The 13,822-nt window shown below is 37.0% G+C and overlaps 1 protein-coding gene across 1 annotated transcript in view; it reads left to right on the top strand.

Moving 5' to 3' along the window:
- Ctr9 (RNA polymerase-associated protein Ctr9) overlaps positions 1–13,822 on the top strand; it is a 340,468-nt gene that overhangs the window by 122,140 nt on the left and 204,506 nt on the right. The window contains exons 9-10 of the mRNA XM_090393725.1: positions 4,890–5,108; positions 5,294–5,477. Coding sequence (XP_090249851.1) covers positions 4,890–5,108; positions 5,294–5,477 — 403 coding nt within the window. The remainder of the gene's footprint in view (positions 1–4,889; positions 5,109–5,293; positions 5,478–13,822) is intronic.

Below are 13,822 nucleotides of genomic sequence, written 5' to 3'. Positions count from 1 at the left end.
ACAACGTCACTAAGATATACATTAAAATAAATTTTAATATACTTCAATATTTCAGCAACGTCACGTTGCCATTTTCAAGAAACTTAAGAACAAGACACATGCACACAGGCACAACAAACAGTAAATGAGGAAGAAGCAGGAAGCTATTATTTCTCCTAAAGTCCTGATGGTGCCCTCTAGCGGGCAATGTTGGTATTCTTGGGCAATTGGGCTGAAGGTCTTCTGATGTAGGTTTCCCAAATTTGAGGAAGTCTCATACAGCCAAATTTGTTGAGGTTCGGATTGTTTCTTAGGGCTGAAGCTGATTCCATGAAAAGCCTTTCATACTTGTATTCACTACGGTGTACTATCGTGACTTTCTTCCACCATATTCTATGGCAGGTATCCAGTGCATGGTCAGCAAGACCAGAGTGGCTGTACTGGTGAAACCGGATGTAGTCCTTGTGTTCTGAAATTCTGATATTGGCTGTCATGCCTTTTTGGCCAAAGTAGGACAGCTTACAGCTGCAAGGGACCTGGTATACACAGGCAGGTCTAGGGGGGGGGGGGAGGTTGGTCTTTAGTGGAGCGGATAAGGGATGCCAATTTTTCATATAGTCTGTAACAAGAAGTTAGGTCATGTTTATTTAGGATTTTTGTAATTTTTTCTGAGGTGCCTCAGATATAGGGTATGGTGATGGATTTAGAGTAATCCTTGTTGTTGTTGGGGGGGGGGGGGGGGGGTTGTGGTTTACTGGTTTCAATATTTTTTGGATTTTTTTTTTTTGTTGTGGGGGTAGCCATTGGGTGAGAAAGTGTTGAGAATGTGGTTTAGTTCTGTGGGGGCATTGTCATTTGAACAGATAAGTTTAGCCCTGTTGTGTAGTGTCTTAATGACTCCATATTGTTGCGAGGAGGGGTGGTGGGATTGTTGGTGAATGTATCTGCCTGTATGGGTGGGTTTTCTATAGACTGAGAAAACCAAGGTTCCATCAGGCTGGCGGGTGACTAGTGTGTCTAAGAAAGGAAGGCAGCTGTTTTTTTCTTCTTCCAGGGTGAATTTGATTCTGGGGTCGGAGCCATATGACCAAATAGCGAAGCCAAATGGTTGGTTTTTGTCGGGCAGAGGTTAAGGCTTTCTCTTCAAAAGTCTCCATATAAAAGTTGGCCAATGGTGGGGAGAGTGGAGAACCCATGGCTGGCCCCTCTGTTTGTAGAATTTTCCTTGCCAAACTTGTTTGACAAGGAAAATTCTACAAAAAAAAAAACAGGGCTAAACTTATCTGTTCAAATGACAATGCCCTAACCACAGAACTAAACCACATTCTCAACACTTTCTCACCCAATGGCTACCCCCCCCCCCCCAACAACAAAAAAAAAATCCAAAAAAATATCGAAACCAGTAACCCCCACCCCCACAACAAGGATTACTCTAACTCCATCACCATACCCTATCCGAGGCACCTCGGAAAAAATTACAAAAATCCTAAATAAACAAGACCTAATTTCTTGTTACAGACCATATAAAAAATTGGCATCCCTTATCCGCTCCACTAAAGACCCCCCCCCAGACCTACCTGGTGTATACCAGTTCCCTTGCAGCTGTAAGCTGTCCTACTTTTTCCAAACAGGCAGGACAGCCAATATCAGAATTTCAGAACACAAGGACTACATCCGGTTTCACCAGTACAGCCACTCTGGTCTTGCTGACCATGCACTGGATACTTGCCATAGAATACGGTGGAAGAAAGCTATGATAGTACACCATAGTAAATACAAGTATGAAAGGCTTTTCATGGAATCAGCTTAGAAACAATCTGAACCTCAACAAATTTGGCTGCATGAGACTTCCTCAAATTTGGGAAACCTACATCAGAAGATGTAGGTACATAAAAAGACAAAGACAATGAAAATAGGCAGAATCATTGAAATTGTCAACTGTGTTGTGAATGGAGAACCTGTGGAACAAGTAAAACATTTCAGCTACTTAGGCACGATTTTTACTGAAGATGGTAAATTAAATATAGAAATAGACAACAGAATCAGCAAAGCTGGTATGGTGGGAAGTCAATTGAATAAATTCATATGGAATAAGAGAGAAATTAGTCGGAACACTAAATTAGCTGTATACAAGACAATGTTCAAACCAGTTTTAACTTATGGATCTGAGAGCTGGGTCAGAAGTAAAACACTTGACCAAAGACTAGAGACCGCAGATATGAGAGTCCTGAGAAAGATTAGAGGCGTGAACAGATGGCATCAATGGTAATATCATATTAAAAATGAGGATATTAGGAAAGAACTTGACATTGTCAGCATCCAGGAATGTATTAGCAGAGCTAATCTCAGGTGGTATGGTCACTTAAATAGAATGGGAGAGGAAAGATTAGCAAAACAAGTGTTCTCTGCCAGGTTGGCAGGAAAACGACCCAGAGGAAGACCAAGATATAGGTGGATTGATACGGTACAAAGTGCCTTAGACGATAGATAAGATCTGATAATGTTGGAGTCTTGACAAGTAACAGACTGATTTGGAGGAAAATTGTAGATAGGAAGTTAGTAATGATGTAATGTTTTCATGTAGTACTGTCATATCCTGTACACCCCTTGAGGGTACATGGCAGGAATTTGATGATGATGATACATCAGAAGACCTTCAGCCCATTCGCCCAAGAATACTAACATTACCTGCTAGAGGGCACCATCAGGACTTTAGGAGAAATAATAGCTTCTTGCTTCTTCCTCATTTACTGTTTGTTGTGCCTGTGTCTTGTTCTTAAGTTTCTTGAAAATGGCAACGTGAAGTTGCCGAAATATTGAAGTATATTAAAATTTATTTTAATGTATATCTTAGTGATGTTGTAATTTCCTTAAATTACTTAGTTAAAAATGCATAACCAACGTCTAAGCCTTTCCAAGAGATCTAATAAGTGATTACCAAAATGGCACAAAATCATCCCTTGGTTTCTGTTTAGAGTACCCCTTGCAATTGGATTACCACTCTAGCTTCTTTTATATTGCGGGAGCTGTAGTTTTCTATATATGGCATGGAGCTCTTATCCCATTGTCTCAGTGTTGTGATGGGTGTGGAAGAAATGGAATGCCAAGCCTGAACTGTCCTCTCTGTTGTTATTGATATCTCCAATATGCTCCTTTTGTCTTATTTCTAAACTTCTCAAAGTTTGTCCTATGTAATTAAGGCCACAAGAACATGGAATATTGTAAACTCCAGGATGTTTTTTGAATGAGTAGTGGTCCGTGGATGAGTGTAACAGATTTCGTACTGTCATGATAGGTTTGAGGGCTACTCTAATGTCATGAGATTTCAGGAGATTAGCAATTTTTTGCAAAAGTTCACCTACAAAAGGGATGGAAATTGATGCTCTGTAATGAATGTCATGGATTTATCGTGGAGAGGGAATAGAAAATAGTAATCTTTGTGCTATTTTTTTAGGGTATCCATTGCCGGTGAATAGTTGGAGGATAGAATATAGTTCTTCTGTTAATGTTCCTTCATCTCTTATAATAGAGATCACCCTCTTTTTCAGCATATGTACAATGCCCAATTTTTGTGAAATATGGTGCAACTATCAGATGCAGCTGCTGAACAATGACTGACCACATGCCAGCATCCACGCTCCATGTGCTTCTTGTACTTGTGTGACGGTTCCTACTCATTCAGTATTTTTTTAGTTATGTACTGATTCATAATTAATGCTTTTTGTGTTGTCTATTTATATTTGTATGTTCATCAAAACCCAGATGAAGTCACTAGGTTATGTGGCGAAACTAGTAGGTGACTAGTAGTATTAAATCTTTACGACCAATAAACCTAGTGTTTAGTTATTTTAATTACATTAGTTTTGTGGTCAAAAATAACATACTTAATATTAGTATTATATAAATTAATTTTACTTAAAAAAATAATTTGCTGACCATTTTTTGTATGTCAACCAAGAATCTGTTTGTTGCTACCAAGATAGCTTGTAAATGCACTAAACTAAACTCTCAATAATTCAATACATAAATAATCCTTAAGAATACATGATTTAATCGTTTATGTAAAATAGAACTCAAACAATCTGTTGTATCCAACTTTTTATAAAACTGATTTTTTGTAATGATAATACATTTAAGAAATTTTGCCATCTTCCATATATGACTAGCTAACACACCTTCATTTGTTAAAACTTTTATAAATATTACTTGCATCCTAGATAGGATTTTCACCTGGTCTTTACATCCAAAGGGTTCAGCTTCACTTGAAAGTTCATTGAAAAGCTTCGCACAAAAGTTCATAGTTGTATGAACTTGAAAATTAATCTTTCTTGTCCAGCATTAAGAAATATATTCTTACACTGCATTTTGTCAAATGAATTATAACACTAAGTGTTAAGGCTTATTTCATCTCACTTATATGCTGTATTTAAATAAGCATGAGGACCATGCTATTTACAGAACTGTGCATCTGGTGCAAGGGCATCTAGCACAAAAGCAAAAAATTAGCAAAAGCTAGGCATAATCTCTACCATTTTTTGATAATATTGGTGATAAGTCAGATTATTGGACTCTTCTTCCTTCAGAATTGTTACTACTTCTGGCTAGTAGTCATTCTGAAAGAATGAAAGTGTTGAACAATTATTTTATTAAGTTTCAATCTCTACTGGTTTCACGTGCAGTATAGTGCACTTCTTCAGAAGAGTGAATTAAAAAATTTCATGATGGTATATTCAATTTAGTTTTTTAATTTACTCACCTGAAAAAATTTATTATATGTGGAACGTATACCAGACATGAACTTTCAACACAAAGTATCTGTTGAAAATTTTAGCTAATTGCACATTATCTAGATCATTTTACTTGTTGCATAAATATTTTTTTATTAATATTTGTTTAATAATGAATTTCAGACTCATCTAAAGAAAGTAACAGAACAGTTTCCAAATGATGTTGAGGCATGGATTGAATTGGCTCAGATTCTTGAGCAGTCAGACATTCAGGGCGCCCTGTCAGCTTATGGAACTGCCACCCGAATATTAAAAGAAGAGGTAGAAGCTGATGTCCCACCTGAAATTCTGAATAATGTTGGTGCTCTTCACTATCGTTTAGGAAATCTTCAAGAAGCCAAGGTCTGTTAATTTTCTATGTCTCCTTGCTTCTGTCTGCCTCTTCTCTACCCACCTCCCCATAAATGCACACAATTTCTCACATTTACTTGAAGTTTTCTTAGCTTACAAATCTTTTTGTAGGCTAACACAAATCTTTTCTTAGCCTATCATACAAATTTTTTTTTGTTTGTTTGTTTGTTTTGTAGAAGTATTATGAAGCATCACTGAAGAGATCAAATATTGAAAGTCAGCATGATGAACACTATTATGGTGCCATTTCTGTTACAACAAGCTATAATCTGGCCCGACTTTATGAGTCACTTAGTCAGTTTGATAAAGCAGAAAGGTTTTACAAGAATATACTCAGAGAGCATCCTAACTATGTTGATTGTAAGTAATCAGATTGTAATCAAATATGTGTATCTAATAAATAATAGTGTATTGTAATCAAAAGTGTTATTAACATCAGGTATTTCCAAAAGAAAAGTCATAACTCCTTTTAAAGAGTCAGAGTCTGCCCCAAAATTCACTGTTATATTGGAGGCTGTTAAATAAAATTTAATCCGAACTGTTTGCATTTGGATAATAGTATGTAATAATGTAATTACATACTTTCTAGTTCATAATAAATCTACCACTACTGTTTTGAAAACTTAAAAATGAGAATTTAATAAAATGCAAAATTGTCCTGTGATCTTATTAATAAGTAATATAGAAAGCAAAAACAAAGCTGTAAATCTGATAGTGTATTGTAATAGCCTTGTCATGCAAATCTTTTGTTTGTTTATTTTGTAGAAGTATTATGAAGCATCTCTGAAAAGATCCAGTATTGAAAGTTAGCATGATGAACACTGTTATCGTGCCATTTCTGTTACTACAAACTACAATCTGGCCCGTCTCTATGAGTCACATAGTCAGTTCGCTAAAGCAGAAAGGTTTTACAAGAACATGCTCAGAGAGTATGTACAGTTTGTATACTGTACAGTTTGCTGTCATCACAATTATGTGATACCTTTGATGTGCTGTTTGGAATTTCACAATTCATTATTTTCTGTTAGGAAAGGTCTCATAATGCTTGTGGCATTTCATTTCTTATTAGTCAGATAACAGGTAAATTCCTGGTGTGAACCTTTCTTCCTCACATCTGATTTTTCACAAAGGAAAAAGAAAGAACAGTTTTACAATTGAATAGTTCACAGTGACTATTTAAATTGAAACTGAGTGCACTTGCATTCTTCATTGATTCTAGCACTATTGCTATGCAGTGAGAAAATTACCTATTAATGCATTTGTGTAGGATCACTTAAGGGTCAAAGCCAAATAACTGTGAAGAGACCTCGACATCACCTTTCAGGAATGTAGAGAACTGACTCGGGCTTTTGACCTGACATCCAATCCTCACCTTCAGGTGGTGCACCCAGTTAGTAGGTATCTGCTGGGTACTGAACAAGAGGATGGGCTGGCAATTTTGGGCTTAGCCGACCAATTACTCTCTATTGGCTTAAACCACAAACGCATATCATGGTACAACATGATGAGATTTCGGATAAACAAAGCTGCCACTGTTTTTGTCAAGAAACCCAGAGCAAACAGAGAAAAGTCAGTTACTGGAACAAGCTCCAACTCAACATCTAGAAGTAAAAGAATAAACCCAACATCAGAAGAATTGAAAGTAGGAATCAAAAATATAAGGAGTATTAATGGAAAGGAAATCAAATTTGCAGAAGAATTGGAAAAGTACCATGTGGACATAATTGGCATTACTGAGACAAAGCAGACATAAACAGATGAGATAATACTAAATAAGTATAGGATATTATTTTCAGGCAGTAATGATCAAGAAAAAGCAGGAGTAGTAATTCAACACCAAACACGAAGATAAATTTCTTGGTTGGAAGACAGTTTCAATTAGAGATATGTGGGCAAACTTCAAAATGTGGACATGGACAATGAAACTCATTTGTGCCTATGGTTCCGTAGAAGATTCTTTCAAGGAAGAAGTGGAGGAATTTTTTGAATCCTTAGAACAAGCAGCTGACAAAGAAAATGGAAAAAGTTGTCATTGTTGGAGATCTAAACAGCAGAGTAGGAAAGAATCCCACCTGGCATATAAGAACATTTTGGGAAAATTTGGAGAAAAGGGCAAAGCTAATAATAATAATGGTAAGTATTTATTGGACTTCTGCTCAGGACACGGACTAGTTATTACTAACACCATATTTCAACATAAAGATGTGCACAAGTTCACATGGAGAAAAGGACACAATAAAGAAGAAAAGCTTCATTGACTATGTCATTGTTAATAGTGATATCTTCATGCTCGTTCAGGATATGAGTATACAGAGGATTTGAAGTTGGAACAGCTTTTTGAAAAGCTGCTCAAATTGAGCAGTTTTTACAAGTAAATTGTAGACTCAATTATACAAACATTATTGAAGAAAAAATTAAACAAAGCGAAAACAAAACCCAAACCTTGGAGTCTCAGTGGCAAACTCTGAACAAGATGTTGATTGATTCAGCTAGGGTGGTATGTACTGAAGTTGTCTGAGGATAGAAAAATAGGAATCCCCTATTGTGGATACAAGAAGTTAAAGTAGAAAGCAATCAAAAGTTCTTAGTAAATAAGTCGTGAGATACTCTAAAAAAATACAGAGAAAAATGTGAGCTAAGCTATGTGTAAAAGTACCTAAACAAAAGTCATGGGAAGACTAGTAAGAATATAGAAAATAAATATCAGGAAGGTGGCAAAATGTTCTGGAGGCTATTGAAGGAGCTTAGGAATGGAGGAAAGAGTACTGTAGAAGGAATCAAAGATGATAATGGTGACATGAAACTGAAGATAAGGGTAACCTAGATGTCTGGAGTAATTACTTTGAAAGACTGTTAAACGAACCAAGCATTGACAGAGCCATACTAGAAAATTTTCAAGAGGAATTTCTTTACTAAGTGTATCAGGTAAGATTTATGCAAACATACTTGAAAAAGCCGGCCTGGTTGGCCGAGTGGTTAGCGTATGCACTTTCCAGCCAAGAGGCTGCAGGTTCGAATCCCGCATAGGCATGGATGTTTGTGATTGTCTTCCACCTTCATACATTCATTCACCCAAGTATAAATGCACTCTTCCAATATGGATTGGGTCACCATGGGAGTAGTAGATCCAGTACCTTCTGCAATGGAAGAGGCCTTCATCCTGCAGTGGGTAGAAAAATAGACTGTTCATAATCATATAGTAATCACTTGAAAGGAGGTTGAGAAAAATTGTGGAAGAGAAACTTGGAGAAGAACAAGCTGGGTTGAGGCCAAATAGAGGTTGTCAAGATCAATTTTCACTTTAAGACAAATAGTTGAGAAATTGTGGGAATATTTAGTACTTAAGTTTTGTAGATCTGGAATAGGCATACGACAAGGTACCCAGAGAAAAGTTTTGAAAACACTTCAATTGTATGGAGTGAATGAAACATTATACAGAGCAATATATAGTCTGTATTTAAGTTGTCAGTCAGCAGTTCTAATTGATGGAAATACAGGAATGTAGTTTGATGTAAAATCAGGGGTAAGACAAGGATGCACATTATCTCCACTCTTATTTATCATCTATATGGATCATTTTATGAAAGAAAGTGGCATCAAGCCTGATATTAGAATTGTAGATGTCAAACTTAGCTCTTTGTTTTATGCAGATGATTTTGTACTTCTAAACACATCCAGTACAAGTCTCCAGTATTCTTTATCTAAATTAAATTACAGCTGTAACAAATTTGGCATGAAAATCAGCAATAAAAAGACCTAAACTATGAAATTTGCCTGGAGCATAGAAAACTTCAGCTGCATTCTGAATGGAGATCCTATAGAACAAGTAAAATATTTCAGCTATTTAGGTAGAGATTTAGTGAAGATGGCAGGCTAAATCTGGAAATAGACAACAGAATAAGCAAAGCAAAGGTTAGTCAGTTGAATAAATTTATATGGAATAAGAGAAATTAGCCAAAACACCAAACTAGTAGTATACAAGACGGTGCTTAAACCACCTTTAAGTTATGGATTTGAGAGTTGGGTTAGAAATAAAGCACTTGATCAAAGACTAGACACTACAGATATGAGGGTTCTGAGAAAAATTAGGGGAGTAAATCGATGGCAGGTTCATATTAAAAATGAAGATATTAGAAAGGAACTTGACATTATTAGCATTCAAGAATGTGTTAGCAAAGCTAATCTAAGGTAGTATGGCTACTTAAATAGAATGGGTGAAGAAAGGTTAGCAAACCAGGTGTTTAATACCCATATGGCCGGAAAGAGACCCAGAGGAAGACCAATGTCTAAGTGGATTGATTCAGTCAGAAGTGCTTTAGAAGCACGGAATGTTATATATGACAATATTTAATAGATTGATTTGTGGGGAAAAGGAAATTGATGATGGTGATGCATTTGTGTGTGTGTGTGGGGGGGGGGGGGGGGCAGATGAATCTTTGTTCATTTATGATTAAAAGAATAACAAACAGTTATTTGAAATTGAAGAAGATAATGTTCAGTTTTAAGTAACGTTCAATTTTAAGTTTATTGAACTAAGAAAAATTATTATTGGTGCTGAGGTAATTAAGTATGAGAGAATTGTGATTAATTGAAGCAAAAGCATAACTTGCTTAATAATTAATCAGATGAAATCGAAACATGGATTGTAATGTTATTAGTAATTTATTTATTTAAGAAATTATTTAAGTTTCTGTGTTGTTAAGAAAAGGGTGAGAGCTAGATTCTTCTCATACAGAGCAGTGAGTGAGCGAGTGATTGGAACAGCTTGTCTGTTGAAGTAGTAAGTGCATCTAGTGTGAATGAGTTAGAGAAGGCACAGCAGCTAGTGTGAGTGATGTTTGCCCTCCCTCTTTTACTCACTCACACCACATTCTGACGTTAAAATTTTGTCAAGCTTTTTCTGACATTAGTTGTAAAATATCTACAGAGACAAAAAATTGACATGCAATCAGTGAATCAAATGTATTCAAAAGTAATCAATAATATGGCAAAACTTACTTTCCAATGCAGTTTTTGAGCTATCTGAATTAATGGAGGTTCTCCAATAGATACTCTCCAATAACAAACAGCAGAAGCACATTTTCCTTGCATAATCAATAATAAATAATGATAGTCCATAACTATACCTTCTTCTGTGTCTTACTTTAAATATATTCAATCTCTGGAGTTAGAGAAAGATGTTGAAAGTTTATTTTTCACTTGGTTAGACTATAATAAATTTAGTTTAATCCTTTATCCAAGTGTGAGCAAATAAAGTTTGCACCTGAAAATATCTTCAGGACTGGGGTCAGGTAGTACAACACCGGGCAACTCGTAGCAAAGGTGGACCAAGTTAACATCACTCCTATCTCAGTATCTCCCATGCATAACATTATGCATATCTTGCAGATATGCATAATGTTATACATTAAAGGAGGGGCCATTACCCAGACTAGTTTCAACCTTTATTGAGGGCTCTTCAGTGGAAGCCAGGCCCAGAAGTGAAGATACCAGGCAGAAGCAATGGCAAGGTCATCTTTACCTATAGGAGTTGCTAAAAGGTGTGTCACCTTTTTATTAAATTACTTAAACATCTTTCTCTAAATCCAGAGTAATTTAATAAAAAGGTGGTGTTGAATTTTGAATGAAAATATTTTAACTAAGAAATATCTCATTCAGAATTTAGCAAAAAAAAGAAAAAAAACTAAGAGGGGAATGCTTGTAAATAAGTAAAGATACTAATTTGTTTAAAGAATTATACCAATACAAATTTTGAAATATTAATTAAAGGTGAAACGTCATTTAATTGTAAAAGATTATAATGTAAGAAGTTTCTCTATAAGATATATGTTAGAGCATAGTAACGAAGGTTCAAAATCCACTGACAACAACTTCGGATAAATTGTGTAGCCGGCGGCAAATTGCTTACGTGCCAACGGCACGTGTACAGTGTTTTCCAGGAAGATGCGGCACGTGTACGAAGTATTCCAGGAAGATAGAAATTAAAATATGAGCCGGGCGCAAAAAGAAAGTGTCGGACAGAAAGATTTTGTAGTGAAGAGGTCGCTAGAGATATGAGGTATAACTGGTAATTAGTTTACGGAATTAACAACGCATATAAAGTATATTAATTAAAGGTAACTTTAATGAATAACTTCTATATTTCGGCAACATCATGTTGCCATCTTCAGGAACATAAAGATATGGTATGTGCATGCAGGCACTAACAAAAGCAAATGAGGAAGAAAGCAAGAAACTAATATTGTTCCTAAAGTCCTAATGGTGCCCTCTGGCAGGCTAATTTGGTTGTCTTGGCAGTTGGGCTGAAGTTCTCATAACGTAAGTCTCCCAAATTTGGGGTAGTTTCATGCACCCAAATTTGTTGAGGTTAGGAACGTTTTTTAGAGCTGCTGATGATTCCTTGAATAATCTTTCGTATTTAAAACTTGCTGCAGTGTATTATTTTTGTTTTCTTTCAACGAATTCTATGGTGGGTATCTAAGGCATGGTCTGCCAGTCCAGAGCGGCTGTACTGGTGAAACCAGATGTGGTCTTTGTGTTCTGAAATCCTGATATTTGCTGTTTTGCCTGTTTGGACAAAGTAGGACAATTTGCTGCTGCAAGGGATCTGGTATATACCAGGTGGGTCTAGGGGAAGTGGTTGGTCTTTGGTAGAGCGGATAAGGGATGCCAACTTTTTATATGGTCTGTAACAAGAAGTAAGGTCATATTTTTTGAGGATATTGGTTATTTTCTCAGAGGTGCCCTGGATGTAGGGGATGGTGATAGATTTGGTGTAATTTTTATTGGGGAGGGGGGTTGTGGTTTACTGGTTTTAGTATTTTTTGGGGGTTATAGCCATTGGCTAAGAAAGTGTTGAGGATGTGGTTTAGTTCAGTAGTTACGGCCTTGTCATCTCAGCAGATTAATTTTGACCTGTTATATAGTGTTTTTATAACCCCATATTGTTGTGAGGGGTGGGGGGATTGCTGGTGAATATATCTGCCAGTATGGGTGGGTTTTCCGTAAACAGAGAAAACCAATGATCCATCAAGCTGGCGAGTGATTAATGTGTCTAGGAAGGGGAGGGTGTTGTTTTCCTCTTTTTTTAAGGTGAACTGGACTCTGGGATGTTGGTTGTTTAAGTGTGTTAGGAAGGAGTGGAGTGTGTCTGAGCCATGTGGCCAAATTGCGAACGCATCATCCACGTAACGAAGCCAAATAGTGGGGCAGAGTTTAAGGCTTTCTCTTCAAAGGTCTCCATAAAGAAATTGGCCAAGGGTGGGGAAAGTGGTGAATCCATGGCTGTCCCCTCTATCTGTTTGTAGAACTTTCCTTGCATAACAAAATAGCCTGAGTTCATTGCGAACTGAAATAGGGCTGAGATATCGGGAGGAAACTTGGCTTGGATGAGCTCTAGGGTTTCTTAGTGGGACATTAGTGAATAGGGAGGAGACGTCAAAACTGACCATTATGTCAGTGTGTTGGAGTGAGAGGTTTTCTATACTGGCTTTAAAGTGGACTGAGTTTTTTATGTGTGATGGTGTGTTGCCAGTATAGTGTGCGAGCGTTTTGGCTAATTTGTATGTGGGGGAATCAATGCCATCCACTATGGGACGTTATGGCACAATTTGTTTATGTATTTTTGTGAGTCCATATAATCGGGGGGGGGGGGTCCTAGAGTTATAAGGTTTTAGTTTGTTAGTGACTTTCTTAAGGAGTCTGTGGAGAGTTCTAATCTGAAAGCTGGTAGGATTATTTTCAATAGGGAGGTAAGTAGTACAGTCTAGTACTAAAGCATTAAGCTTACCTTTGTAGTCCTTTTGATTGAGCACCACAGTGGCATTTCCCTTATCCACTTTGGTGATTACTATTTTTTTGTTATTCTTCATTTCTTGTAGGGCTGCATATTCGTCTTTGGATAAGTTGGTTTGTGGAGGTTTGGCTTTAGTGAGAACACCGACTACATCCAGTCTGACATTGTTGGCGATATGGAAGGGTGCGAATCCCATGTTCTATTGGGATCATGATTTCCTCGGCAGGTATTCTTTTAGGAGCTAGGGCGAAATTGAGACTACGTGCAAGTGCGGTGAGTACTTCAGGCTTTAAAACTACCAACGAGAGGTTGACTACAGTGTTGGGTGGTGGCTGCGGTAAGGAAGTAGAATTCTTTATCAGGTTTTCATATTTTTTCCAGTGCCGACTTCGTATTTTTTCAAATTCTTTTCTTGCCGATGCGCATGAGACGTCATAAAGTATCGTCCAAAGATCATGGCCTGAGTGTATTCGAAAGCTCTTCCTCTAGCGCCCGTAAGGTTTTGTTTTCGTCGGCAAGGAGAACACGCGTCACGGTAATTTGTTCTCTTAATAGGGGCAAAGCTAGTGCGATTATAAATGCGCAGAGCTTTCTGTTGAAGTAAAATGGTGCTTCAGTTTAACACAATTAGGGATTACCTTGCTATCCCGGCAGCGTTTTAGGAACGTCAGACGATTTAGTTGTCTCGATATCTTCAACCTCATTTTGCTGTATTGACTGGCCTTTTGTGCGATGGAATCTCCGTGGATGATCATAATTCTAGTAGCAAGGCTTATATGTTGGTCATACATAACTGGTAATTAGTTTACAGAATTAACAACATATAAAGTATATTAATTAAAGGCAAGGAAAGTTCTACAAACAGATAGAGGGGACAGCCATGGGTTCACCACTTTTCCCACCCTTGGCC

Source organism: Typopeltis vanoorti, chromosome 6, assembly GCF_054136105.1.
Source record: "Typopeltis vanoorti isolate ZY-2024b chromosome 6, IOZ_Tvanoo_1.0, whole genome shotgun sequence".
Classification (NCBI taxonomy): domain Eukaryota; kingdom Metazoa; phylum Arthropoda; class Arachnida; order Uropygi; family Thelyphonidae; genus Typopeltis; species Typopeltis vanoorti.
Note: the sequence above shows the minus strand (reverse complement) of the source record. Positions and strands in the feature narration are given on the sequence as shown.